This window comes from Dryas octopetala, chromosome 8 (genome assembly GCF_963921425.1).
Source record: "Dryas octopetala chromosome 8, drDryOcto1.1, whole genome shotgun sequence".
NCBI lineage: Eukaryota > Viridiplantae > Streptophyta > Magnoliopsida > Rosales > Rosaceae > Dryas > Dryas octopetala.
In genome coordinates, this window is record NC_141373.1 from 20,299,734 (window position 1) to 20,327,423 (window position 27,690).

The 27,690-nt window shown below is 36.4% G+C and overlaps 3 protein-coding genes and 1 pseudogene across 6 annotated transcripts; 3 read left to right on the top strand and 1 right to left on the bottom strand.

The window, feature by feature from the left end:
* LOC147277891 (phosphatidylinositol N-acetylglucosaminyltransferase subunit C pseudogene) lies at nucleotides 1–3,056 on the top strand (annotated as a pseudogene). 3 transcript variants are annotated; one of them, XR_015124002.1, is made up of 2 exons: nucleotides 1–2,580; nucleotides 2,698–3,056. The product of XR_015124002.1 is annotated as a phosphatidylinositol N-acetylglucosaminyltransferase subunit C pseudogene, transcript variant X2 (transcript). The 3 variants fall into 3 exon arrangements; XR_015124001.1 differs by having other exon boundaries at nucleotides 1–134; nucleotides 457–3,056; XR_015124003.1 differs by having other exon boundaries at nucleotides 1–134; nucleotides 575–3,056.
* A 34-nt stretch (nucleotides 3,057–3,090) lies between these two features.
* On the bottom strand, nucleotides 3,091–5,337 carry LOC147277892 (sequence-specific DNA binding transcription factor). The gene is made up of 5 exons (XM_086255242.1): nucleotides 5,113–5,337; nucleotides 4,688–4,817; nucleotides 4,399–4,599; nucleotides 3,988–4,155; nucleotides 3,091–3,817 (listed from the first exon to the last, which is right to left on the bottom strand). The coding sequence occupies exons 1-5, from the start codon at nucleotides 5,256–5,258 to the stop codon at nucleotides 3,314–3,316; spliced, it is 1,149 nt and encodes a 382-aa protein (XP_086111368.1). The 5' UTR covers nucleotides 5,259–5,337; the 3' UTR covers nucleotides 3,091–3,313.
* Nucleotides 5,338–5,726: 389 nt separating this feature from the next.
* On the top strand, nucleotides 5,727–15,498 carry LOC147277893 (Polynucleotidyl transferase, ribonuclease H-like superfamily protein). The gene is made up of 14 exons (XM_086253911.1): nucleotides 5,727–5,880; nucleotides 6,246–6,302; nucleotides 6,443–6,508; nucleotides 7,187–7,320; nucleotides 7,422–7,501; nucleotides 8,355–8,480; nucleotides 8,576–8,646; nucleotides 9,689–9,748; nucleotides 10,483–10,538; nucleotides 12,195–12,255; nucleotides 12,436–12,703; nucleotides 13,203–13,384; nucleotides 13,484–13,779; nucleotides 15,215–15,498. Exons 1-14 carry the CDS (start codon nucleotides 5,764–5,766, stop codon nucleotides 15,336–15,338), a joined length of 1,698 nt encoding a protein of 565 aa, XP_086110037.1. The 5' UTR covers nucleotides 5,727–5,763; the 3' UTR covers nucleotides 15,339–15,498.
* Nucleotides 15,499–20,644: 5,146 nt separating this feature from the next.
* On the top strand, nucleotides 20,645–25,093 carry LOC147277894 (thymidylate kinase-like). The gene is made up of 4 exons (XM_086255756.1): nucleotides 20,645–20,650; nucleotides 23,630–23,689; nucleotides 24,143–24,247; nucleotides 24,773–25,093. Exons 1-4 carry the CDS (start codon nucleotides 20,645–20,647, stop codon nucleotides 24,887–24,889), a joined length of 288 nt encoding a protein of 95 aa, XP_086111882.1. The 3' UTR covers nucleotides 24,890–25,093.
* The last annotated feature ends 2,597 nt before the right edge of the window (nucleotides 25,094–27,690 follow it).

Below are 27,690 nucleotides of genomic sequence, written 5' to 3' on the forward strand. Positions count from 1 at the left end.
TTGATTATTTGCTTTGCTTTTGTGTGCCGAAGATTTCTCCTTAACTACGTTGTGAGAACACCCAACTCAGCCCTAACCATGAGGCGGTGGAGATGGGATTTGTAACGATACTCCGTCCTGTTTGAGGAATTGAGGTATTACTCTTTCTTTATTGACACCCACTCACCCAGAGCTACATTTTCTTTTCTTTTATATGAATCTTTGAAATCCAATCCTTAGTGATAATTCTTTTCAACAAAGTTCTAAATTGAAGTCTGCAGATTGTGTTATTCTTCTTTCTGTTGTTGGTGTCTGGTTTGTCATATTACTATTCATTGTTGTCTATGTTTCACATTCTTTTCAACAAAGTTCTAAATTGAAGTCTGCAGATTGTGTTATTCTTCTTTCTGTTGTTGGTGTCTGGTTTGTCATATTACTATTCATTGTCGTCTATGTTTCACATACTTGAACAAACAGGTTGAAACCAAACAGAGCAATTTTTCATTTTCTCTCTGCAATATAATTGATTGCAAGACCCAATTGGGTTTGGGCGTGATTTGTTCAACTGATCAGGACAGATTTGGGTTTTCCTCAGCATTTGGATTGTATATGATGGATACCCTTATGAGTGAGTTGATGATCACATCTCCCACAAGACCCAGATGGAGAAAAGTGGCATATGGAGGAATGCAACCTGGGTTTGATGACAATCACACTGATGATTCTTTTCTTGAAGATATGGTCATGAATGCCAATGTTGTCAAAAGGGACATACTAAAAGTCATGCTGGATTCTGTTTCCATCTCCCAATACCTCTGCATTGTTGCCCTTGTTGGTTTGGTGTGGACCTACACCCTCAGATCAATTCTCAATGAGAATTCACTCTTGCTTCTTGATGTCTCTCTTCTCGGATTGGGTTTCCTTGTTCTCCTTTTAACCAAAGAAATGCTTTCCCTCAATCTTTTCTTCCATTACTTGCTCAATATTTCATTTTTCATCAGTGGCTTATATGTTTTAGCTCCCATTTATCAAACACTTACAACTTCCATTAGCCTAAACTCCATTTGGGCAGTAACTGTTTCACTCCTTGTGCTCCATCTCTTCCTCCATGACTACTTTGGATCCACCGTACGAGCTCCTGGGGCTCTACACAATCCGACCTTGAGAAGCTGCATTTCTTTAAATGCCTCTGTTGTGGCCTCGGTTTTCATAGCTTCGTGCCTTCGGTCAAGGCTGCTTGTTTTTGCCATCATGCTTTTCTCTTTGCAAGTTTTCCTTTTTGCTCCGTTGGTTACTTACTGTATCAAGAAGTATTCCTTCCGTTTGCACCTTTGGTTTTCTTTTGGTCTGATGATTGCCACCTTGGCTTTTGTTTACACCCTGCATTTGTTGCTTTTTGTGATGTTGTTAGGGTTGTTGATCTTTGTAACTGTGGTTTGCCCATATTGGCTTATACGGATGCAGGAATACAAGTTTGAAATCAATGGTCCTTGGGATGAGGCTAAACTTTGTTTTGATATAACTGATTGAGGTTTTTAGGGACATTTTGACTATTTGTGGTAACCTTTGAAAATCAATGAAGAAAATCAGTTGTTTTATAATTTTGGTTGTATCTTTTATCTTCTGTGTCTCTTACCATCCATCGTATTTAATCATTTTTTGTATCTGCATAGAAAATGCACTCTTCCATTTCATCATGGATGGATTTCATGGTATTCCATTGTCTTTCCTTTCAAGGAGATTAAAGTTGGGATATGTTAGGTTGATGTTATTAGGAAAACACAATACATTATTCTCATGTGATAATTATATGCACTTTTCATCTGTTGTTGACGGTACGAGATAACAGAGGTCGCTATTCAACATAATCTAAAAGTTCTGGGGGGACATTACAATGGCATGAAAAGTTAAAAGTATAATTTGATAAAACCCCTTATTTTTCATAGTTCATAGGGGTATTCGTGCACATTGGTTTTGTTAATGAAGCCCTGCCTTCTACTTTTGATGAAAGACATTCAATGCTATAATGCTAAAACTATGTCTGCTTCAACATTCATTTGAATGCCATCTGTCAACTAATCTATGTGAAGATACAGTCTGTCTGCAAATCATTGCACACTTACTTAATTGAGTTAATATCAGTTTTCACCATAACCTGTTAATTTCATATATGGAAAGCAGACAGACAAATTGAAAAGCAAAACTGATTTGGTCTTCTTGCATTTATCTGGGTGATGAAGATAGATATGATACATAAACGAATTCAGTTGTAACTGTTTCAGCAGTGAATTATGATAATTCATCATACATTTACTTTTCCATTTCTATACACTCAGATATGTTTTCCATTGATCTCATAAATTCAAGATGTACACCTTCATGACCTCCCAAACATTTTAAAATTTATAATAAAAGCTTTTTTTTCTTGAACATAGATTCTGATAAGTTGTACAGATAAGCAGTCTTTGTTGCATATTACTGCTTATTTTTCCAGCAAGCAGCCTCAGAAGTTCATTACAACAGAAATAGTTCTTTCCGGAATGGTAAGGACTGCCTGATGCGACCAAAGGTCACATCTTCAAGAGCTATGAAAGCCTCATGGTAAATGATCTCATTTTCATTTGTATCTGACTAAATCCAGTGGAAACTCCATCATTTTGGTAGGTAAAAAAGAACTTTTGTTAAGTAGTTGCTATTAATTGTTTGCCCATTTTGTAGAAAGAGTAGCAATTAACAAATGCTGAATGTTCTTTGCTGTTGCCATTTGCAATGCATTCTTCCCGGCTCTGAGACTAGAATTTGCCAACAACGTCAGTTCATGGTTCCAGCATTGCAAATTTGACATACACAGAAACTTGGGAGTCCATTTGCATAGTATACCTACAGGTTCAGGGGGTCCATTTGACATACACAGCTATGGGCGTTGCTCTCCTTCCACATAAGATTTGTACGCACCTATTATTATTAGGTGCCCTTTTGTGAAAATGAACTTCTGCTATATCCATTTATTTTAAAAAAAAAAAAACACGGGCTTTTTCTCTATCCATTTAGTGCTTTGGTAATTGAATAAACAAAAAGACAAGCAAAAGTATAAAAACGAGAGTGCAAATCTACAAAATAGTAGCGCAAAAACTACTACCATTAAATAATGAAACCCAGGTCACCAGGGAACCATATACACAGGAGATAATTTTTCCATACAAAATTGTAGAGTAATTTAAGTCCAGTTTACATTGGTTTTTGAGTAAACAAAGAGATATATGTCAGATCACGTAAATCAATTTGCAGAGTAACCAACTATCTCAGGCTTTCAAAATTTTACATTTAATCTCCATTAGAATGAATAATCCTTCAAATCAGACTTTGAGTCACCCATTTCAATGTCAGCTGCACATTCTTCTTCAGTAAGAGGAGGGAGTTGTCTGGTTTTGCGTCTTAAATTATGCTTGTGCCACTCACTCTTGAAGTGATCCCTATACTGCTTGGAATCACCCACAAATGCATTGCATGTGCTGCATCTGTTTTGCTTTCCATCGCCTGCAGCATTTCCATTCCCCGTAGAGATGCTCTGGTTTTGCATTTTCTCACTCAGTTTTAGCACAGGATCAGCTGATTCCTTCGTTGATAAGTCAGAATTCGTAGTTTCTTTTTTCTTTGATACGTCAGAATCAGAGGATTCATTGAGTGAGCGTGACGGTTCATCCTCGTGATCATCATATTGATCGACAACAGCGTCACCCTCCGCATGCACAGAGAGTGCAAGAACTTCATATCTTCCATGCAAATTCATCAATACCCCTTCACAGTCACGGTAAAAACCAGGGTCCAGTTCACAAATCTGCACAACAATCAAATGCAAGAAATTTCACAATTACTCCCACAATGGTAGTGCATAAACCATTGTAATGTGCGTGACTCAGTAAAGTAGAATGCTTATAGGCACATAAGTTTCTAATGCGCTTTAGGAAATTAAGTTGCCAAATAATAAGGAAAATACTTGGGACTGACAATTGATAGCTGACTTCCAGATTGTTCTTTTGAAACTATGCTAGCATTCCAGGCAGTCAGCTTCTCCGAAAGAGATGAAAATTCATGTTCAGGAACTGTGAGCCGCAATTTCATAGGAGACCGTTTTATTGGAAAGTGCTTCTGAAGCTCATGAATAACTTCCAGAGCCTGCATAAGAAATAGTATTAGCCACATATCCTCAGACAATAGCACTAATTTGCAAACTGGGAGACCCATTCTAGGACTCATTAATCTTTTTCCTATCCATTATGTATTTACCACAACTAATAACAAACTTAATTCTCACGAACATAGCCAGAATTCACATCTATCAGGCACATAGTGAACTCCATACAAGTATACAACTATAAAATTCTTATGTAAGATACAGCCAAAATCACATTCAATTACCTGCTTCTTTGAACCTCTATGTGGATCTACAGCAAAATGAATTTCATGCATCAATCTCTCAATCAAGCTAATAGTGTAAGGGCGTCGAGTTTCAGGATTATAGGTTTTCTGCATAACAATCGTTGCAATGTCCCGAAACTGACTGGACAACACCGATTCCCTCTCCTTCCCAGCCACTTGAAGCTCTCCTTTATCCAAAATCTACAACAACAAAGCTTACGAGTCAACTACATATTTACAACAATAATGGAACCCGATAAATAACTGGAACGATATTCATTTCACTGACCTCCAAACAAATCTTGGTCTGATCATCTGACCCAAATGCAGCCACCAAATCTTTTGTCTTGGCAAGAACACCTTTCGAAACATTTGTGAAAACGGTATGTGACTGCAGCACTTCATCCAAATCTTTCTCTCTGTCCGAAAACATATCATTACCACTTTTTATATTCTTTCAATGAAAAAATGTTAATGCTTTTGATGATACTAAACAAAATTCAAAAAAGTTCTAAACACAAAATAAAAAGATAACATATTAAACAAGTTTCCTTTATATACACAAAATATCAACACCACCACAAGTTTGCCAAACATTTCTTGTAACCATTGTTTTAATAGTAATATATATATATATATATTTTTTTTTTTGGGTTTTGATTAAAAAAATTAAAACAATATTGGGGCTGAGAGTGAGAGATAGAGAAAGCTTACACGCCAGAACGCCATGATAGGACCTTGTTCTTGTAGGAAGCGATTTCGAAGCGATTGCCGTGCTTTCTCAATCGCACCACCGCCACGTTCGTCAGCCTCTTTTGCCCTATGGGCTGCACCAGTGACCGAGATTGCCGAGACGACATCCTCCTCTCGCTCTCGCTCTCGCTCTCGCACTCGCACTCGCACTCGCACTCGCACTCGCACTCTCTATCTCTCTCTCTCTCTCTCTCTCTCTCTCTCTCTCTCTCTCTCTCTATTTGTGAAGAGTTGTGCACATTCTGGAGTCCTCTGATAACTATATATGGGGGCTGTTTGGCAGCCCACAACCTGTTGATATTTGTGAAGAGTTGTGCACATTCTGGAGTCCTCTTATAACCATATATGGGGGCTGTTTGGCAGCCCACAACCTGTCATCAACTTGACACTAACACTGATTGAGGTTATTCTTATCCCCATTCTGGATAGTAATACCACAACACTCGCAAATTTCGAGCCCAGCCCAGCCCAACTTAAGTTTTGGGTCTCAGGCTCATTCTTCTACGGTCGGCCCAAACAAAATAAAAGGGTTTGTAAGTCTTCTACGTCGCCTTTGTATCGCTGTGTGCCTGTCTCTCAATGTAGTTGGGTTTGTTAAGCTTCACAGAGGCCATGCCTTCTTCCCACGATAAATGCGAAGCTTTAGCTTCCGAGGAAGATAGCTCAAACAACAACACCAACAACAATGATTACAAACTTCCCAGTTTCTTCGATGTTTATGGGCCTCAAGTACTCTCTCTCTCAATTTTTCTTTATTTAAATTTCATTGCCTTCTATTTTGTTTTGTTTTTTGTTTTTTCATGAATTGGTATTTGGGTTCTAGAATTTGGTGCTCATGTTATTGCATTATAATTCAAAATCGTAACTATTTTTTTATTTTTGAACTTGGGAAGTCCTAAATAGAGGCTTTTTTTAGTGCATCTGTAATTGGTTTTATAGCTTTGGATTCGATTTTGTCGGTTTGAAAGTGTTAGAAGCTTAAAATGGTTATGCTAGTAATGCATTTTCTGCCCAAAAGTTTTATTCTGTCTGGTGGGCTTTTGATAGAAACTGAAGTCTAGTGCATTTGCATTTAATCTTATGTGCCTTTGCAGAGTAAAGCAGAAGTGGTTTTTAAGATGCCAGAGGCCAACTCAACTCTGAATTTGCAAGTAAGTATAATTATTCACCCAAAATTTTTGAAATCTTGTTTCTTCTCTGTGAAGTGGTATGAAATTTTTTATTCGAGTTTGACAATTTATTAATCAAGACAAGAAGAAAGAATGAGTGGAGTTTTGGTGTTGTGATATAGGAGGTTCAAGAACTAGTGACCTGGGTACTTGCTGAGGGATTCATGCCGTCATGGGTTTTTATTAAGGTAAGGAATACTTCCATTCCTTTTTCTCTATTTTGATGATTCCAGTATTTGTATGGTTACTGATCAATTTGATGAGAGTGTATTACCAAAAATAGGTGGAAACTATTCATACCTAAAGGGTTATATCCATTGATCAGTTGTGAAGATTTTAACCATAGATAATTTCTTAATCATCCCATCAAATAGGTGGAAGACTCATGAAACTATGAACTCTGTGTGTGTAGAAAAAGCTTCTTAAGTGGTCGGCCGAACATTTTTACGTGTCACCGATCGAACGATCGGCACAGAAATTTTTTTAAGTTCTGCCAGCCAGTATTGACCCCCCAAGGGTTTTGTGTCTCGTTTTATAGATTTTAATCCCAATCTTGACTGGTTAATTACTTCGGATGTAGAATTGTCGTTTGAGATTAGGTTTTTAGTTTTAACTCTGCCCAAAACTCGAGAGTTAAAAACCTAGAGTCTAAGTGATTAGTGGTTCTGATCATTCTGCATCTGAAATTCACCAAAAATTATTATGTGCCGGTCGATCTGCATTGCTCATGGATTGATCAACGGCTGCATCCGGATACTGTGAACATCCAAATATTCTTAATCTGTTTGGTGCATGGTTTATAGACATACAGTAGAAAGAAACATGGATGCTTAGAGTTGTTTATACAGTAATCTTACATTTTGCAGAACAAGCCTCTCATTCCCAAGGTGGTTATGCTCTATGTACCGGGCCTGGATGCAGCTTTGTATTTATCACAGCATCGACTGCTTAGGAGTCTCAAAGAATTCTGTGGCAAGCCAAGGCCAGTGTTAGCTCTCAGGTTGGTAATAAACATGATATCTTCCTTTGACTTTCGAGACTATTGTTAGTATTTTTCTGTGCTGTGCACTTTTTATGGCTTTGTTTTTTGTTCTATGCTAGCTGTATCTCAGATGGAATGCAGACAATTGATGCACTCCTAACATGCAAGCTGAAAAGAAAGAGGGAAGAAAATAGTTCAGGTATGAGGAATTTGGCATCTGAACAAGGTCTGTGACATGTTTGAAGAACATCAATCATACTGAGCTTCTTGCCCTTTTCTCTCAATTTTGTGTATTTGCATGACAAAGTTGGGAATTTTACAGAGTTAAATGATATGAATACTATTCCAACTTGTGTGAGTAGAAAAGCAAGAAACAAGCACCCTAAAGCTCTGTCCATATAGGTCTCTGGTGTTTCAGTAATATGCATGAACTGAGATTCTTTCATATGGAAGTCTAGAAAAGCTTTCTTTTTTGAGATTCATGCATTCATGCTATAACATTAGTTTAATCGGTATGAATAGAACCCAAGTATCTTGTTACTTTTCTCATGTCTTGTAGAAATCTTTTGTATTGGTTGCTTGGCCATAAAGTTTTTGCATTTTCAAGTTAATTTAGGTTCTTATCATTTGAGGTGAGCTGCATATTAACAATTATCAGTTTTTTTTTTTTTTTTTTTTGTTAAAAAGAAAATTAAAATAAGTAACTTCCTCACTCAAGTTAGGCAAGAAAAAGGAGGTCTGTACTTGACCTTTCTTTGGTCTTATTCCTATGAAAAAAAAAAAAAAATTCCTTTGATCTATGCATCTTTCATTTTACCTGGACTTTATTAAGGTATTTTTAACCTTTCTTGAGTTTCTGCCGTTCGTGCCCTAAATTAACTTACACAATTAGGCTGTTCTGTGATGGGAACATGTTAAATGAAGGCTTGTAACTTTTGTTTATATATAACTTGTATGCATCCCTTTGTTCTGTGAAATTATTTTTCCACTCCTTGAGGATCCCCTTAACATTTTTTTTTTGTTTTCTATATGGAATCTTTGTTATACCGAAGAATGTGGTCATGGTACAGATGATCCATCCTCTGTTGAACTTATGAAGGATCTACCTTTCCCCATTACATTTTACACTCTTACAGCAAAACAACTGGAAGACAATGGATATTGCTTCAATCAGCCAGGTCAGAAGACAAATGTTGTTTGAGTTATAAATTAATTTTTTTCTTTGATTTAATCAATGGCTTGTTCTTTAAAATCTTATATTGATTCAATGCAGATTTTCTCTCTACTCTTCCTGCCCCTTCAGGATCAACCCCCTATGAAATATTGGCACTTGATTGCGAGATGGTAAATCCTTGAATGTCAATTTTGAGAAGATAAGAAAATGTTTTAATTTATTTCCATAAAGTGCTAGATAACTGTTAGCTTGTGGGATTTCAATGATGAGGCACATTATTCCTTCCTATTTATTTTGTACTTGTTAGCTGAATCCTAAATGGGTGGTTTTTCCACCAGTGAGTTCTTTTCTAGGTCTGTAGCTTCTTATTGGAATGTTCACTCATACGGATAGAATAGAGATGATACCCTGTTGTATTTTTAATTGGTCTTTGGTGTTATGAATTATCAATTGATATTTTTGGCCCACCACTGCTGAATTTAGTTGCATCGTATGAATTTAGAAACAAAGAACCAAAACGAAAAAAAAAAAATCATGGTTTTACCCTTAAATTCTTGTTCATTTAATGCTAGAAAAAGATTTGATCATGTGAATAACTTGTATTTGGAATTTTTCCTTTCCCCTCGAGTTCACTTCCTTTATGTGTGTCCTGTAATTGCCAACTTCAAGCTCTGTTAGTGATCTTGAGCTTGACAGTTATGTTTGGTAGATGTTTTTTTTTTTTTTTTTTTTTATTACGGGCGGGAGGGGGGTTGCTTCTACTAATTTTTTTTTTATAGGGAAAATTTGATTGTGGGAGAATGGTGTTGGTTGTGGGGGAGAAGGGGTGGCACAGTGTCTTCTTTGTAGAAGAGAAAGGACAATGGGTAAAGGAATAAGAATTAGAGACTTGGTTATAGATGAAACTCTTTTTTATGACATACAGAGTGCTAGTTGTTAGTGATTGATAAGAGGTCACATACTTGCATTTTGGCTTTAAGCTCCACAGCTAGATTCATTACCTTCTGAAAGTTGCTTTTTGAATGCATCTGGTTTTGCTTTTCTCAGAATCATACATGCTAATGTTTCTTGTTGTAGTCAGTGCTTCAGCTTTTAATCTTCCCTCCCTTTATCTAACTTTGTTGGGATAGTGGGAATTTAAGATTTTTCTTTTTTGCTCAGAAAGTATTGGCGTACTCATGTCATCTTGGTTGATCTATTTTGTTTTGTCAGTGTGTCACAAGTGAGGGGTTTGAGCTAACAAGAGTGACATTGGTGACTATCAAAGGACAGGTATGTTGTGTATTTTTTCTTTCCTCATTTTGCAAAAGGAATTGGATTTGAATGTGATTTGGATGCAAGATTTTGTGTATTTCTTCTAAATTTAATTTAATCTAAAAGTTGCTTTTTAATGTGACTTCCTAATTGTGTTTTGCTCTTATTTAAATTAGAATGTTTTAACACCTGTAAGTTCAATTGAATAAAATATCATTTTCGAGTGATATATGATGTACCTTTTTTATACTAGCTTATGTTATAGGATTTAGGAAGGATTCAACTTTAAATTTACACCAGATGAACATTTTGTTTTCCATTCCTTTTGGGGGTTTGCTTTCATAACTAACATTTCATGATTTCTATATAAGGTTTTGCATTAATGGAACAAAAATTGTTTCTCTGATATGTCTACTCTCATCTCAAATATGTGGACACATATTGTGATTAGTACATTGGTGATGCATGGATCTTGTTTGCCTTTCTGGAATGCAGTATTTTCTTAATGATATAGCCACTGTGGCAATGCCCCGTATAAGTTTTTTGGAATTCCTGATATGACATGATATCAAGAACTTGTACATCAGCTTTGTGTAAATTTTGACTAGTGATTATGAATCTGATTTGAATGCTTTAAAATTTTTAATGTAGCTCTAGACTCTTAAAATTTCTTCTACCTTTATATATCTTTGTTATCATAATTAATGATCTGTCTTCTTCAATATTTTAATGTGCCCTTTGATGAATCTCAGGTTGTTCTAGACAAATTGGTTAAGCCAACAAATACCATAATAGATTATAACACCAGGTACGTTTTTATTTTAGCTTTGCTAGTCCTTTACTGAATATGTTTTCTTGAGTATTGAAACCATTATAGCTTCTGATGCTTTGGCTAAAATATATATATATATATATATGTATGTATATCCTGTGTATGTGTGTACTTACATACGTATGTATGTACACATATGTCTCTGCTGTCTTTGTGCTCACATAGATAATGTGTATCCTTTAATTGATGTTACTCGAATAAGATGCTTGTTTCATTTGTTGGAATTGTGTTTCAGTATACTCATCTCCTCTACCATATGAATTCTAGTCTTACAGTCTTTTCTAATATGCAAATTAAATTTATATTTTTAGATCTTTTCACGATACTTTTTCATGTTAGTTTTGCTCAGCCTCGTAGTCTTTTACCTTCTACTTTAACTAGTCTTCATATGGTTATAGGTGTATTTAGTAGTCTGTTGATGATGCAGGAGCATTTTCTAGGGTTCCAAGAATTAGTATTTTTGTAGTGTCTTTCTAATTATTATTTCCTAGTTGGATTAAGAGCCTAGTTTCCTGATTTCATTAGCTCTTTTAAGGTCATTTTACTCTATGTTTTCCTAGTTAGTTAAGGTTTATTGCTTTCCTAGTCAGTTGAGTAATATGTTTTCCTATATAAGTTTAAGCTTTAGGTTGTAATAGACAATTTTTTTATCAATATTATTCTGAGTTTTCTGATTTTAGTGTTTCTCTTGGGTTCCCAAACCCTAGAACTCATCTATCTACATTCCAACTTTGATTCTATAGCTTTATTCTCTCTCTTTTCTACTGTTTATTGCTGGAATTTCCTTCCTACTGTGGTTTTTTGCCTATTACTGAAGCAAGACAGCAGCCTTTGCTTCTGTCCTGCATCATCTGTTGTATATGTCCATCCACCAAAGCCTAGTTTCTCTTATCTTCTCAGTAATAGGCTTCACACTGTTTCGGTAATACATTGACTTTAGTTTTGTTTTGTTCTTTTTTCCCAAATCACTCCTATCATCGAACGTTTGTCCTTTAATACGTGTTTTTTGTATACTACATTATGTTGGTCGAATTAAATGCATGGTGGTCATTGTATTTCTATGGGGGGTAAAAAGAGTGAAGCTCAGTCACTTCTGAGATGGTAGGACTTTGGAGGTACTGTTTGACATGCTAGTTAAATATTACTGAGTAGAGTGAAAAATAAAGTATCCTGAAGTTTTGAACTTTTAAGTCTCAGAAGAATGAAAGATGGTTTAATTTCTATTACAGTTGCATTACAAATTTCGCCTAACCTGGATTCACATGTAAAAATAAACTTGATGGAAATAGGAAGGGTAAGAAATCAAGACATTTTGTTACAGTGCTCGAGTGATCCGTAAACAGGAGATGATTAGCAGGAAAAAAATGAAGAGAATGTGCTAAACGGTTATGATCTTTTTTTTTTGACTTAAGCTAAACTTGGGGCTTTTATAGTTTGTTATTCAATAAGAAAAATAAAGACAATCTGGAAAAGTTGTAAAGATTTAAAGAAATCACCGGTTTCTTATGATTTGATTTCTTGATATTATTCTTACTGTTGATTCTTTTCTGGATAAACATCAGTCCTATAATTTGATTGCAGGTATACTATTTGATTTACTGCGGTGTGAATGACAAGAGACTTTCTATGCAGGTTTAGTGGAATCACAAGTGAGATGTTAGATGGGGTGACTACAAGTCTTAAAGATATTCAGGTTCATTACTTGAGTCTTACCATTCATTTTTGTAAATACGTATGTGTGTATTTATTTATACATGCTTACTGGTTTGCCATGGCTGTGACTTGTGAGTAGTTCCTTCACTTATTAATTTCATCATTTCATGTTAGGACACTATTGCATTCTGGTTTACATACAGTTGCTTTCCATGCTCAGGAGGACTTTCTAAAGCTGGTTTACAAAGAGACCGTCCTAGTTGGGCATTCATTGGAGAATGACTTGCTAGCATTGAAAATCTCTCACAATCTAGTGATTGATACAGCAATATTGTACAAACACTCTGGTCGTGGTTCTTACAAATCTGCTCTTCGAGTTCTTGCCAAGAGATTTCTTTCTAAAGAGATACAGCAGTCAGGGAATGGTCATGACAGTACTGAAGATGCAAGAGCTGCTATGGAACTGGCACTTCTAAAGATTAGACATGGTAAGTGAGTCTTTCTTATGCATTTACATTGCACCATTGACTAGTGGAATTTATGGACATTGTCGGAGATAAAAAAAAGTGTAGGTAGTTTGTAAATACGAACAGGCACATATGCAGCCTGCCAAAGAGTTTAAATTTTGCGAAACAGCCTTCGCTGACACCTTTTTTCTGTATCATGGTGCAGTGTGTCCATGTCAACAGCATTGCTTTTCTTAAACTATATGAATTTTGTTACAAAGACTTATGTTGAACCTTGTCATGGTGAGAAATACATTTGTTATAATTTATATGGAAAATAGAAAGTAAAACAAAGGGCAGTTTATTGCAAAAATAAAAATATAATTGCTTCTGAATGTAGAAAGAAATAATTGAACAAATAAAAGTAGCTAGATATATTTCTGTGGCTGAGACGATGATTATTTGCTTTTGTGTTCATCAATCTCTTTTAATGTAGAAATTTATTTTTAATTATATATTTATGCTTCTTTTGTTGGATTAGGACCTGACTTTGGTACGTCACCATCACTGGTGCGAAAAAGGCTCCTAACAGTTTTGAGTGAGAGTGGAAAGACCACTTCTATCATTGATGATGTTTCCATTGTGAAGCGTTATGGCTCTGAATTATCCCATTCATTTCCTGTGTCCTCTGATGATGAAGCTCTATCCAAAGCTCAAAAGGAGGTAGACTGTATAATAAATGGTTGTGTTCACTTGTTTTTCTCATCCCTATCATTTGGCTGCATATTTTAACCAGCTTGTTTACATCTATGTTGATTGTAGGCAAGGAATGAGAGAGTGCAATTTGTTTGGACTCAATTCTCAGAATTGAATCGTCATTTAAAGAAACAAGCAGAGGATGTGGAGAAATTAAATGGAAAACTTGCAGAGATGATATCTTTGCTTACATGTCAAAAGAAGTCTGGAAGTAAAAAAGGTATTAGATGCAGCTTAACATCCGAACTAAAGGAAATTCTTATTCGCATGGATACTAAAATACGCACTCTTTACGCTGCATTACCCACGAATGCCATGCTTATTGTTTGCACCGGTCACGGAGATATAGCAACTGTCTATAGGTATGTACTACATTTCACCTTGATAATTATTTATGTTATTATCATTTCTTTTGTCCCTTGCAAATACATTAAAAGGGCAGTAGATGAAAGGTGATTATTGGCTTACTGTACATTGAAGATGTTTGGGGGCTGGGAAATATCAATCCATTGTGCTCATAGAATTTATTTCCACTGGTAAAGAAACGCTTGTCCTGGGCATGCATTTCTTAATATTGCCATGTGACCCATAAAATAAATGAAGTCAATAAACCAGATGCTTATTTTATAAATGATATTTTTTATAAAATCGTCAATTAAATATTATTTTAAAAGAAGAAATCAAGATATGTGAAGTGGTTAAAAACTTAAAATATTCCAAAGTTCCATAAAGATCGAACAGATTACTGTCATAAGCAAAAGAAAAGAGAAAAAAAAGGTTATTTTCAACCAAAAGAACAAAGAAATCAAAACCAATCTGAGAAGCTTTTAAAATATTCAGTGTGCATTACACATCCCCGCCCTTGAGGTTTAGTGAAATTTCAAAAACATCCATTGTCCATAAGATAACTTTTGAAGTAATTATAAAATAAATTATCATTGCTATTTTCTTGATCGCTTATATATCACTTGAGATGTTTAATTAAGCGAAAAAAATATCATATGCAATAATAATCTTTAAAATGCTTCATATAAAAAAAAAAAATTCTACAAAAATGCTATCATCAGAAAATGGTAATTCATACTTTCAAGCAAAAATTGTTAATAAATTCATCTCAGAATTAAAGATTGTATGTCCAAGTAAAACTTATTCTGAAATCAGTCATGAGAATGGAGTGTTATCTCTAAAACTGAAAAACATTAAACCTCAAGGAAGGTTCGTGTAATTGATTTAAATACTTGATTAGACATGGGGTTGAGTTTGGTATTTGTCAATAATGATGGCATAGTTTATTATTTTAAAGAATATTTTTTTTATAGGAATTACAGAGAGTATATAAATGCCATATGTAAAGAAATCAGAGCCTCCGCTTCAATTTTATATGGGTAGAATAGATTGTAATACATGGCTACTTGAACATTTATGCATAAATTCTAGGACAGGGTAAGCACTTAATTCCATAATTTAGTCACCTCTAGTGTTAGAGTTTTGTGAACATTCTGTAGAGTTTTGTCTCTTGGAAGTATTGAAGTTGGTAGAACATTCAAAAGTGTAACTTGATGAATCCAAACCTCACTTTTGGTATGTGTCCCAAGAGAGATGCAGCCAAGGGACAGTCGTCTTTGATTGGTGAAGATCTCGTGGATGTCATTGTTACATTGGAATTAAACGCTTTGAATTCAACCGTATGGTTGACATCTAGAAATCTTATAGATTTGGATTGTTACATGCCGAGTTGATATATTTCAGTTGATTCACATGTCTGATCCCCCCTACTTTTCTTGTGCATGGATGAAGACTAAGGAAAATGCTTTTGGATCGTGGTGAAACCACGATGTGCCGTGAGAGCATTGTAAAGGTCTTGGAAGAGGTCCAGGCCCAAGCTGAGGTAGCATTGTGTTTTGTTGGTGTGAAGAGTTGAGTATAGAATATAACTGAAAATTTGTCGTAATTGTAATTTATAACAGCTTTCACAATTTTGATGTAATGAAATTTTCAATTCCAGTATGGGAACATAATTAAAATTAAATGTGTCACCTTCTGTCTTGGTGGTTGGGAGGAATTCAACGTTGGCATGAGATTAAGTGTTGGTGTCATTTGCTCAATTTTAAAGAGCCAAATTTGTCTACATAATACCTTAGTCCCATTCATTCTAAACTCCCACCCTGCAATTGGAGATCATTGTTTTGTGCATAGACAATTAGGCATCATCGAATTGACCAGCAGGAGTTGGTAATTGATTTGCCAAAAGGGAAAGCAGGTTATAGAATATAACAGATTTGAACAAACTCTTAAAATGATAGCTAATGCAGAAACCAAGGTATATTGAAGAAAAACCAGTGCGGGAGACGGGGGAATGGGTCGAGTAAACTCCCATGGGGCCGAAAAATAACAGATGAAGCTTTACTTAGATAGGGCTTCACTGACCGCGTTCATCAATGTCTCCCCACTAATTAAGTAATTAGGCAGCGGGACAATTTTTCTCTTAACTGCGCGGGCAAAATGCGTGCATCCAAACACTCGCGCCTGTAGGATGGTGCTGCCCCAGTAAGAAGTTCAAAAAGAAGTTAATTTTAACTTCACTTCCATGAGTTTTTGTAGTGTGCTTCCGTGAATTAAATCTTTTATTAACTAGAATAGCTGGTAAAGACCTAGATAGAGAGAGAGAGAGAGAGAGAGAGAGAGAGAGAGAGAGAGAGAGAGAGAGAGAGAGAGAGAGAGAGAGAGAGAGAGAGAGAGAGAGAGAGAGAGAGAGAGAGAGGGATTGATACTGTATGTGAGAGTGTGAGAGACTGAGAGGGATCTACTCTTAACATAGAAGATGATATCTATACAGATGGATCTTATATATATTGTACAATTTATATATATATCATATAATGAAGTACCATATGAGTGGATATATAGGAATCAAAATATGTCGAATAACTCATCTTATGATCTTCTACATCCTAGGTATTCACGTTCCTTCATCTGGTTTATGTTCATGTAAAACGCCGTCATTTCAATGAAGATGAAAAACAATGTTGACTAGAATCATGATGCAAGCGTAAGGTATTATTACCCAAGGAAACTTATGGTTAAAAGCATATTATTTTTTTGGCCAAAAAAAAAAAAAAAAAAAAGCATATTATTTCCTTTTTGAGAAGCTTCATGAGCAATTAGAATATTGTCTTGAATCTGTAGGAAAAGAGAAATGAGATGAGGAAGAGATACCTTCAATCTGTTAGCCAACACCTTTGAGAGAATCTTTGGAGGACATGATGATCCCCAGTCTTTTGGTTCCAGCTTGGGCTATGACAAGAATGATAAGATGCAGTCCTACAAAATTGCAGAACTAGATGCATATTCTTCTCTCAAAGTTGTCTTGAAGCACAAGTTTGTTGAAGAGGTGATGGTTATAAGAGTGAACAGAGGTGTGATTGAAAGCCTCAATTAAACTGAGGTTAATCCTTTGTATTTATTAGAAGCAAAGTACATGTGCAGAAGTAAAACTCTATATATTCAAAATACAAAACAGGGAGTGCTTTAGATAGGATAGAGTTGTTGTGTAGCTGAGATAGAGTTTATCCCATGTGCAGTATATGACTAAGAGGATGGGCTTGGGCGCAGGTGGTTTAGACGGGTTAGGACAGGTCTCTATTACACCCCCGCAAGCTGAGAGTCCGTGGTCGGACTGGAAGCTTGTTTACCAGAAGTGAGAAGCGTGGAGAAGACAGCCCCTTTGTAAAAATATCAGCACGCTGATCGTGGGTAGAAACAAAACCAACTGACAGCTCACGACGAACCACTTTTTCACGAACATAGTGGAAATCCACTTCGATATGCCTGGTTTTAGAGTGGAACACAGGATTGGAGGCCAATGAAATAGTCGAAATATTATCACACCAAACCTTTGGACATGTGAGGTGCAACCGGAGGTCACGGAAGAGAGCACGAAACCAGGATAGAGTAGCAGCAGTAGCAGCGAGCTGACGATACTCGGCTTCTGTGCTAGAGCGAGAAACACCAGATTGTTTCTTGGAGCTCCATGAAACCAAGTTGGAACCAAGATAGACACAATACCCGCCAGTGGACCGCCGATCGTCAGGGTCACCCGCATAATCAGCATCAGAAAATGCCACTAAGTGAAGAGAGCTGGGAGAGTAGAAAAGTCCATGACCATAAGTGCCTTTAAGATAGCGAAGAATCCTCTTAACTGCAGTCCAATGATCAGAAGTGGGAGAGTGCATGAACTGACAGACTTGATTCACCGAGAAAGCAATGTCTGGCCTGGTAAGAGTAAGATACTGAAGGGCCCCAACCACACTACGATACGTAGTAGGATCAACCAATGGATCACCATCGTGGAGACTCAGCCGACGACCAGCAATGGCCGGTGAGGGAAGCGGCTTGGCGTCAAGCATATTGGTGCGACGGAGGAGCTCAAGTACATACTTGGGTTGGGAGAGATGAAGGCCAGAGGATGAGCGAACAGCTTCAATGCCAAGAAAGAAGTGAAGTGAGCCAAGGTCTTTGATCAAGAAAGCACGGCCCAACTCAGCAATGAGTGTTTGCATATGAGCGGAGTCATTACCTGTCAACAGAATATCATCCACATACACTAATAAGTAGATAATCACAGACCCATGAGTATAAACAAAGAGAGAGTAATCGGCAGTAGATGGTTGGAAGCCTAGGTGTTCCAAATGTTGAGAAAGACAGGTGAACCAAGCCCGCGGGGCTTGCTTAAGACCATACAAAGATCTCCGGAGCTTGCAAACATGGTGAGGATGGGTCGAGTCAACAAAGCCACTGGGTTGGGCCATGAACACATCTTCAGTGAGATAGCCATGCAGGAACGCGTTTTGAACATCCAATTGCCGAATAGGCCAATGATGTTGGACAGCAAGGGCAAGGACAAGGCGAATGGTGCTATGATTAACCACTGGGCTGAAGGTTTCGCCATAGTCAAGACCAGATTGCTGGCGGAAGCCATTGGCAACTAGGCGAGCTTTGAAACGCTCGATGGCTACACAACAACTCTATCCTATCTAAAGCACTCCCTGTTTTGTATTTTGAATATATAGAGTTTTACTTCTGCACATGTACTTTGCTTCTAATAAATACAAAGGATTAACCTCAGTTTAATTGAGGCTTTCAATCACACCTCTGTTCACTCTTATATGGTATCAGAGCTTGGTTATCCGCGTGTAAGGCCCAACGGTCACACGTGCTCCCACGTCACCCAATATAATTTGTTCACGTGTAAGGCTCAAAATATCGCCACATGTGCGGGGGCGTGTTGAGAGTAATGTGGAGCAATGTCCCACATCGGAAAACTAAGGCTTACCATATGTGCTTATAAGTCTTGGGTCTCTCCACCCATAGCCAATTGATTTTGGGTTAGATGTTCTAATTTTATCAATGGTGAGTGATGATGATAGGACTTCCAAAGCTGTTGGTCCATTCTCTCTCGTTCAGTGTTCAAAAGGTTTGGTGGGTCATCATTTTGGGTTTTTAAACCCAGACACTGGTTAGGGGTTGGAAGGTAATCCTTCAAGAACATGAAGGCTGTACAATTGCTTCATTCATCTGGAGACTTTTTCTCCACATTAAGATGGATAGGTAGTTCTCCATTTTCAAAGGCCTGAAGATTCATGTTGTAGCATCTTTTTGGTTATATATTTTTCTTCTATGTGTATATATGTATAGGCCATTTCGTTGAGGTAAACCTCATCTTAAACATGATGATGTATATTTTGTGAGACCCACTCCGCATTATAATTCGATAATCGAAGACATTTACAATTGAGCTGAATCTTTCACTTCCAAAACCAGTTTTATCTGAATGATGTAAAAACGTGAATGTAAAGCAAGCAGAGCTAAAGCTGTTGAACCGTGCACCTTGCATCATGCTGGTGTCTTAAAAGGTTGCATTCATCAGTTACAACTTACAAGCGTTTGTTTAGTTTTTATATATATATATATATAATAAATAGGAGTTTTAGCTGTATTTTTTAAACACATTGCACTACAGCCCAAGAGAAGAAGGTCACATGTGATCGTTACATCCAATCAAGAGGGCCGGTGGATCAAAGAGAGCATATTTTGCTTGAAATAGTTCTCCATAAATTATCTCCACGGATGCTTATGCATATTGCATGCCTAGGCTACAAAAAAGCAGTATATACACTCCCTTTGCGTAACATTTTCACCCTTCAAATGTTCAATAAAGCCATCGACTTTTTAAACATGGGAAAAAAATGTAACGTAGTTCGTTTAAAAATGAGAGGTTGACAAACTGTTTGATAAGAAAAAAGAGCAAACCTATGAAAGTAAGACAAATGGAGGGTAAAGGGAACAAGAAATTATTAGTGCTTTATTTACATATTTAAAAGTTATATACTATTATTCATACAAAAAAAATTATATACTATTATATAGGAAAAAAGTATGGAGTCGGCTTTTAAAAAATCAAGGGTAAATTACAATTTAGTATCTCAACTTTATTTCGGATTTCAAGTTAGTACCTCAAGTTCAAAAAGTTGCAATTTCATGCCTAAACTTTCATTTTATTTCAAGTTAATACCTCCATTAGTCTTGTCATCAAAAATGCCGTTATCTGATGACGTGGCACATCACTAAAAGGCTTCATTTCAATTTAGTACCTCAATTTTACCATGTTTTTCAATTCATACCTCAAGTTCAAAAACTTGCAAATAAATAAATGTTTTCCAGTTTTTATCTCAACTTCATCCCAACTTTTGACCCATCAAATCTTCACTAAAATCAACAATTTTATACTCATTTTGAAACTATGAATCTCCTCTTTATAACCATATAGAAATAATTAAAAAAGAAGCTATGAAACGCGAAAGAAGTAGTCACAAATTAGGCTATCCAAAATTGTCAATTTGTTTGAAAATTTGGCACTTTCGTGTAGTCTACTTTGTGACTAATTATCTTGGGTTTCATAACTCATTTTTGCATGATTTTTATATGGTTGTAAAGAGGAGATTCATAGCTTCAAAATGAGTATAAGATTGATAATTTTGGTAGAGATTTGATAGGTAAAAAACTGGGGTGAAGTTGAGATAAAAATTGAAAAACATTTATTTATTTGCAAGTTTTTGAACTTAAGGTATGAACTTGAAAAATATGATAAAGTTAAGGTACTAAATTGAAATAAAGCCCTTTAGTGGTGTGCCATGTCATCAGATAACGACATTTTTTATGGCAAAACTAATGGAGGTATTAACTTGAAACAAAATGAAAATTGAGACATGAAATTGCAACTTTTTGAACTTGAAGTACTAATTTGAAATATGAAGTAAAGCTAAGGTATTAAATTGTAATTTACCCAAAAATCAAATATACCCTTTGATTAAAAAATTGTAAAAGAATAACTTAATTTAGGAGGATAAAATATTAATAACTAAGTATTTTTAAAGATAAAAAATTCATTTATATTAATTGAAAATACACCCAATAAAAATTTAAGCTAAAAGACATTTTATGCATGTGCACGCATCTGTCAGCGTAAAAATAACCGTATCGAGCGCTCAACAAATGCATATGCAGCATGCATCTACAATTGAGCTGAAAGATGCAATTTTTGAGCTACATATGCAAATGTAGCTTCATATGCATTTTGAGCTGCATCTACAATTATGAGGTGCAAACCCAAGTGTATTTAGGCTGAAAATAGGTGCCGAACATTAAACAGTAATTTTGTCTTGAAAGATAAATTTTAGGCCGGATAGTCTGTGGGTTAATGTATCTAGTCCTTTTGCCCTAAAAATTAAAGCACCCCTACAAAAAATCTATTAACACAACAGTAACTATAGATTAGTGATAGTTTATTCACAATAGAAAAAACTATTGGCACGTCAGTAACAATGGATTAGTATTTAGCACTCATGATAAAGTGAATAACGACTCTTTTTCTTTATTTTTAAGATGAAATAAAAAATTTATTAGTTTTTAATATAAAAAACCTATCAATACTTCGGTTTACAAGACCGACTCATATTTGAGGCATGCCGTATGCAGTATGCCTCGAATCATAGTCAAAGTGGCAAGATGCACATATTTTAGGAGCAAGATCAAGCCATTTACTCCTAACCCAAGTCCTTATGATATCAACTATGTAGTAAATAACAATATATATATAATATATATATATATATAAAAATTAAAAAAAAAAATGACTTCGATTATCATCGAATTACAATGCAGAATAAATCCTACAAATCATATTTTATCATATTTAAAATAAAGTATACCTTAATAAAAATGGCTATATATATATAGAAGCTTTTGCTTCTGTCCAATATATAATTACTGAAGCGAAGTTTGGTTGCTAATCCAATCAGTTCATCAATGGTCGGCAATTCATCGATTGTCGACAAGTATACAAATATGATGGTTCTAATTATGATACTGTACTAGTGTACTGCATAGGGGTGTGATTTGGATTGGAAAATCCGAATCCGACCGATTCCTATCCGAAAATTGCCATTTTTATTCCGAATCCGAAAATGCCGAATCCGAAAATGCCGAAATCCGAAAATTCCGAAAAAAATTGGATTGGAATTGGAATGTTTATGAAAATTCCGATTCCGATCCGAATTCCGATCCAAAAAATTCCGAAATGTTCCGAAGGCATTCCGATCCGATATTTCCGAAATTATGCCAATTTATTCCATATTATATATTTTATCATTTATTTAGTATGATACATATAACATATATTTTTAAAAAGATGACTAATACTATATATTAATATAAACATATATCCATTATAAATATATGTGTATCATAATAACATAAATGGTAAGTTGGTAACACAAACACCCACATTTTTCCGTACATGTAATTACTATATTTTTTTTATTAGGGAGGGGAATTGAAGATATGAGGCAATTTTATAGTTGTTCCAACTGGAATATCCCACCAATTGTAATGACTAATTACTAAATATTTAAGCTTATTATATTCAAAATTTCAAACATGATATATATATTATTTGAGTAACATGTATTTATATACACATATATACAGCAGCCTTCAGTTGCGGGATCCCGCATCCAGCCTTATTTGCGGGAGAAGAGTGCTGGCCGTTGGATCTCATTAAAAGAGATCCAACAGTGGAGGTTTAACATATCTCTAACCCATCCCCCAACAGAGAAAACCCAACACTTAACCCATCCCCCAACAGAGAAAACCCACACCTGAAGAAGAAAACCCACCCTTGCGCCCACGACCCAGCAACCGACCACCACCATCACCCAGCTCGCCGTCGACCCCCCCTTCCGACCTAAGCTTACCGGCGAACACACCAGGCGCCGGCCACCCTCCCGAGCTCACACTCTCCCCTCATTCTCTCTCTCGCCCCGTGTCTCTCTCTCTGCTCTCCCCCTCTGTGCGCAGCACCGGCCATCAACGCCGGCCTCCCCTCGCAGTCGCCACTCTCCGGTGACCTTCCCTCAGGCCGGCGACCTCGCCCAGCACTCCTCCAGCCAGCCCAGCCGCGCGCACAGAAAACCTAGAAAACCAGCAGTTTGGCTCGCCTTTGTCTCGTCGGATTCTGACCAATTTCCAGCGCCAATCACCTCCATTTTTGGTGAGATTTCTTCCTCTTCCTTTGGGCTTTTATTTTCCTAACTGATATTGATTAGATTCGAGTATATAGGAATTTGAAAATTTTGGGTTTTGAAGCCATTCGGGTTGTTCTTAAATTTTCGGACTAGAGGGCTATTTTGTTGATTTGAATAATAAATTCTATTCCTAGGAACCCCAATTGTGGTTTAAGATTGAAGGATTTGAGTGGGTTTGAGGAATTAGGCATTTCTTGGTTGAATTTAGAGTTGGGGCAGCCACCTTGGGTAGCACCCATAGTAACTCCGAACCCCCCACTGCCATTCGTGAAACTACGGATTATTTTGGGCATTTGTGCTTGGTATTGAAAGAGTTGCTGCATTGTTGGTTGCTGCATTGTTGGGTAGTCCTGTACAATTTTGGTTAGTCTTCTTGGTTGCTGAATTGTCTTGTACAATTCTATAATGTTTCTAAATTATATGAATCTGAAATCATGAACACTAGATGGATTGGATAGCTCCATGTATTCAATTTACGTTCTGTCTGATCTCAAAAAATTCTTGAGTTTTTCCCCTAATGAAGTTTACGTTCTCTGTCTGATCCCAAAAAATTTGAGGTGTTCTTTTGCAGGCTCCAGAGATTGGGTTATTGGCTCTAGATGTGGTAGTGTACCTTGACATACCACCTGAGGTAAGTAGTTATTTTAATGTTTACAGTGAATATTAGGGAAGAAAAACGTATAAATATAACCAATATCCTGTAAATGCTTAGGTGAGAAACTGTCCTGTTTGATTGCTTATGGTTATATTTTCTGAGACACAAAAAAACCCCTCATAAGAAATTGATTTCTACATAGTCGGTAGCTTCTCCGATAAAGAAAAGTAGAAAACATATATGGTTGGCCCTGCCCTTTATGGCTAACTGCAGATATTTTAAGGCTGTTATGCTTTGCAGATATTTTATTGTTGATGAAAATGATAGCAATTGCATTTAGCATGCTATTACAAGGACCTTAATATCCAGATAAATAGTTACTCTTAATTGACTAGCCTGGATGGTGGATGCTGCAAATTTGATGAAGCTAGTAATTCCTCCCCAAATGCTTTTAAAATTTTAATTGATTTATTAAATTATAATTGTCAGAAAGCTGCAGAAAGAGGGGGATATGGAGGTGAGAGATATGAGCAGCTTGAGTTTCAGAAGAAAGTTGGCCAAAGCTATCAGGTCCTCCGTGGTGCCACTTGGAAGGTAGTTTGTTTCTCTATTCTTCTTAAATTGCAATAGGGAACCGGCATATCTCCTGCCAATTGTGATGCTCTCTTGAAGGTGTCACCTTGGATGCAATTTTTAACACCAAATTTTAATTAGGCACTGTAGGTCCATATATTAGAATATAATTTTCCTATAGTGGCAGTTAAAGAATAAATTGAATGGTAGATGATTTGAGTTGCACAAAGCAAAGGTGGAGTTGTGATGTCAATTTTTCTCCTTCAATTTGATTTCCAGGTGTCAATTTCTAATGTTTTCCAACAAGCACCAGATATGAAGTCCGTTTGATTCGGACTTAACCCTAACATATAATTTAGATGCTGTCTGGACTGTCACTATCAGATGATTGTTACACATATTATGCAAATTGATAATTATTATATCAACCATGAAACAAGCCTGCAAGACCATAAAAACGTTTGTTTTGCTCTGTAAAACTTGTAGTATATGGGTGAGTTGAGTTGTATATTATGCAGACATTAAGTTTCTTTTGGCCTGATGCAGATCATAGATGCTTGCTTACCTATGGAAGACGTCGAGGAACAGTTGCAAAAGATAGTATTGGATTATGTAAAAACATGCCAAGAAGGAAAACCCCTGTCATGTCTCTGGTCCAGTTAGACGCTTGTACCTTTGAAATGTTGAATGTCTGCCCCCTCTGTATCTTTGATAGCCTCTTTTCCTAATTGCAGATTGCAGGGCTCACAGAGTTTTAAACATACGGTCCCTGTTATCCATTGAATATTTCATTTTTCTACTCTTGTATTTCAAAATAGTTGCGGTCATTCTTTGACAGCCAAATGAACCAAAAGAATAATTGTAGTCTATGTATTTCATCAAATGGTACTGAGACAGAGGACCCGAATTCGGATCTCGAGTGAAGGAGTGAAGGGGTAAATATTCTTAGCTATTAGAGCTACAAGTTTTCATGTAGTTGCCGTGCCCATAGTAACCAACCAAAAACTAAAGATTCGGACCATTCGGTGCTGGTAGAGTACAGCTTAGTAGATAACTAGATTAGGGTTTATTAAGATTTAAGCTAGAGAGTTTTACAAGATTAAAAGGTGATGAGAAGGTGATAGCTACAGCTTTGGGGGCATTTATTCTAATTTCTAGTCACTGGTCGGGGCTTTGGCCAGCCATAATTTATATATGTATAGCCACTTAATTAACGAAACGAAGGCCGATCTATATGCATGGGCACCCAATAGCTTGCTGCATCTTGTCATTTGCCAAAAAGGTCAATAATGGTTAAATTAAGCTATTAGGAATTAGGTTATCTTATGCATGCCTCAATATCCAATCAAAACATGCCATATTATATAAGATAAGAACCATCAAATTGTCTCGACCTAAAGCCCTCTGTCTTTCTATTTCTTAATTGTTGGAACTTTGGAATCTCCAATTAATCTGAAAAATTAGACAGAGACATTAAATTCAAATTCAAATGTTAAAATATCTATGAGTTAACCCTGAGATGAGAGAGCATGAAGTGTCAAACCACAATTAAAGAAATGAATGCAAAGTTGAAGAAACTAAACTAGTTTCATCAATGGGTTAAGATTAATTAATTATGGAATTCGAAAGTTGTGAGTAGTTTCTGAAAGTTTCTAAATCAGTAAGGGGATATTGAAAAATGATTCAGAATCCCATCAAATCAAGAAAAAATAAGTCTTTGGAAATAAATGGAGGAATTTGCAAAGGACAAATCAAGGGAAAAAAAGTTTTTGGAAAGAAATTGAGGCATTTGCAAAGGACATATTAGAGTACACAATCGAGAAAGTTATGACCATAATAGAGAAAGAATAGCAATTAAGAACTGGATAAGTGGAACAAGAGAAGCGTCAAAATCACAACCGAAGAACTGGATACAAAGATTGAAAAATAGATCGCAAGCTTCATCAATGGGCCAAGGTTATGGAAATTGAAAGATGTGGAATTTCATTATAAAAATTTAAAATTAATTAAAAAGGGGACGCTGGAAATTGAATAATTTAGAATTAAAAATGGAAAAGGCAAAGGCCTCTACTTTTACCTTAGTTCCGTTGCACTTCAAGTTCAAAGGATCGAGTACAATACTACAATCATACGACCATACAAGGTTTTACGGGTTTTGTTTGCCATGCATGTGGAGGTGATTGGCGCTGGAAATTGGTCAGAATCCGACGAGACAAAGGCGAGCCAAACTGCTGGTTTTCTGGGTTTTCTGTGCGCGCGGCTGGGCTGGCTGGAGGAGTGCTGGGCGAGGTCGCCGGCCTGAGGGAAGGTCACCGGAGAGTGGCGACTGCGAGGGGAGGCCGGCGTTGATGGCCGGTGCTGCGCACAGAGGGGGAGAGCAGAGAGAGAGACACGGGGCGAGAGAGAGAATGAGGGGAGAGTGTGAGCTCGGGAGGGTGGCCGGCGCCTGGTGTGTTCGCCGGTAAGCTTAGGTCGGAAGGGGGGGTCGACGGCGAGCTGGGTGATGGTGGTGGTCAGTTGCTGGGTCGTGGGCGCAAGGGTGGGTTTTCTTCTTCAGGTGTGGGTTTTCTCTGTTGGGGGATGGGTTAAGTGTTGGGTTTTCTCTGTTGGGGGATGGGTTAGAGATATGTTAAACCTCCACTGTTGGATCTCTTTTAATGAGATCCAACGGCCAGCACTCTTCTCCCGCAAATAAGGCTGGATGCGGGATCCCGCAACTGAAGGCTGCTGCACATATATATATGAGTAACATGATATATATATATATGTGTGTGTGTGAGTAACATGTATCTACTAGTGACATTTATTTTAACAATGTTGGATGAGCTCTAAAGATTAATCCCCCACCTCTAAGATATGTGCTATTAAGCCTATTATACATTCATAGTGACATTTATTTCTCTTATATATTATGTATGTTATAATATATAATATATACTATTAAACATACACAATATATATCATACATAATCTAGCAATGAAAACCTTGCTAGATTGCATCTTTTTTTTTTCCCCTTCTTTTCTAAATTTTTTTTTATTGTAATGGTATGGGATGGTATGGTTCTAAATGTTATTTAAATTAATATTTTGAATTTTCTTTTTAAATTGGACATATATTTTAATTACATTTTAATATAAATATATATTGAAATGCATCATAATCTATTGTCTTTTAATTTTTTTTGTTTGTTAATTTCATCATAATTCTAAAAAAAAAATCCGAACATGTTCTAAAAAATATTATGAAAATGTGAAAATTCCGATTTTTTATTCGAAAATTTCAAATGTTTATCCGAAAGTTCCGAAAATGTTATATTCCGAAAAATTCCGAAAATTCCGAGAAATCCGAAAATTTCGAATCGGAATGAGATGTTGAAATTCCGATTTTTTGGAATGGAAATTGGAACATAAATTCCATTCCAAAATTTTTTGGATTGGAATTGGAACACCCTATTTCCGATCCG

Bases quoted from the DNA above. Each gene is read 5' to 3' on its own strand.
- LOC147277892 (XM_086255242.1), bottom strand. From the start codon at position 5,258: ATGTCGTCTCGGCAATCTCGGTCACTGGTGCAGCCCATAGGGCAAAAG. The intron at 4,818-5,112 runs GTAAGCTTTCTC...GTTTTCGGACAG, and splicing joins CTATCATGGCGTTCTGGCGT to AGAGAAAGATTTGGATGAAG. The intron at 4,600-4,687 runs GTCAGTGAAATG...TTGTTGTTGTAG, and splicing joins AGACCAAGATTTGTTTGGAG to ATTTTGGATAAAGGAGAGCT.
- LOC147277893 (XM_086253911.1), top strand. From the start codon at position 5,764: ATGCCTTCTTCCCACGATAAATGCGAAGCTTTAGCTTCCGAGGAAGAT. The intron at 7,502-8,354 runs GTATGAGGAATT...GTTATACCGAAG, and splicing joins GAGGGAAGAAAATAGTTCAG to AATGTGGTCATGGTACAGAT. The intron at 13,780-15,214 runs GTATGTACTACA...GCATGGATGAAG, and splicing joins GATATAGCAACTGTCTATAG to ACTAAGGAAAATGCTTTTGG.
- LOC147277894 (XM_086255756.1), top strand. The intron at 23,690-24,142 runs GTAAGTAGTTAT...TATAATTGTCAG, and splicing joins ACCTTGACATACCACCTGAG to AAAGCTGCAGAAAGAGGGGG. The intron at 24,248-24,772 runs GTAGTTTGTTTC...GGCCTGATGCAG, and splicing joins TCCGTGGTGCCACTTGGAAG to ATCATAGATGCTTGCTTACC.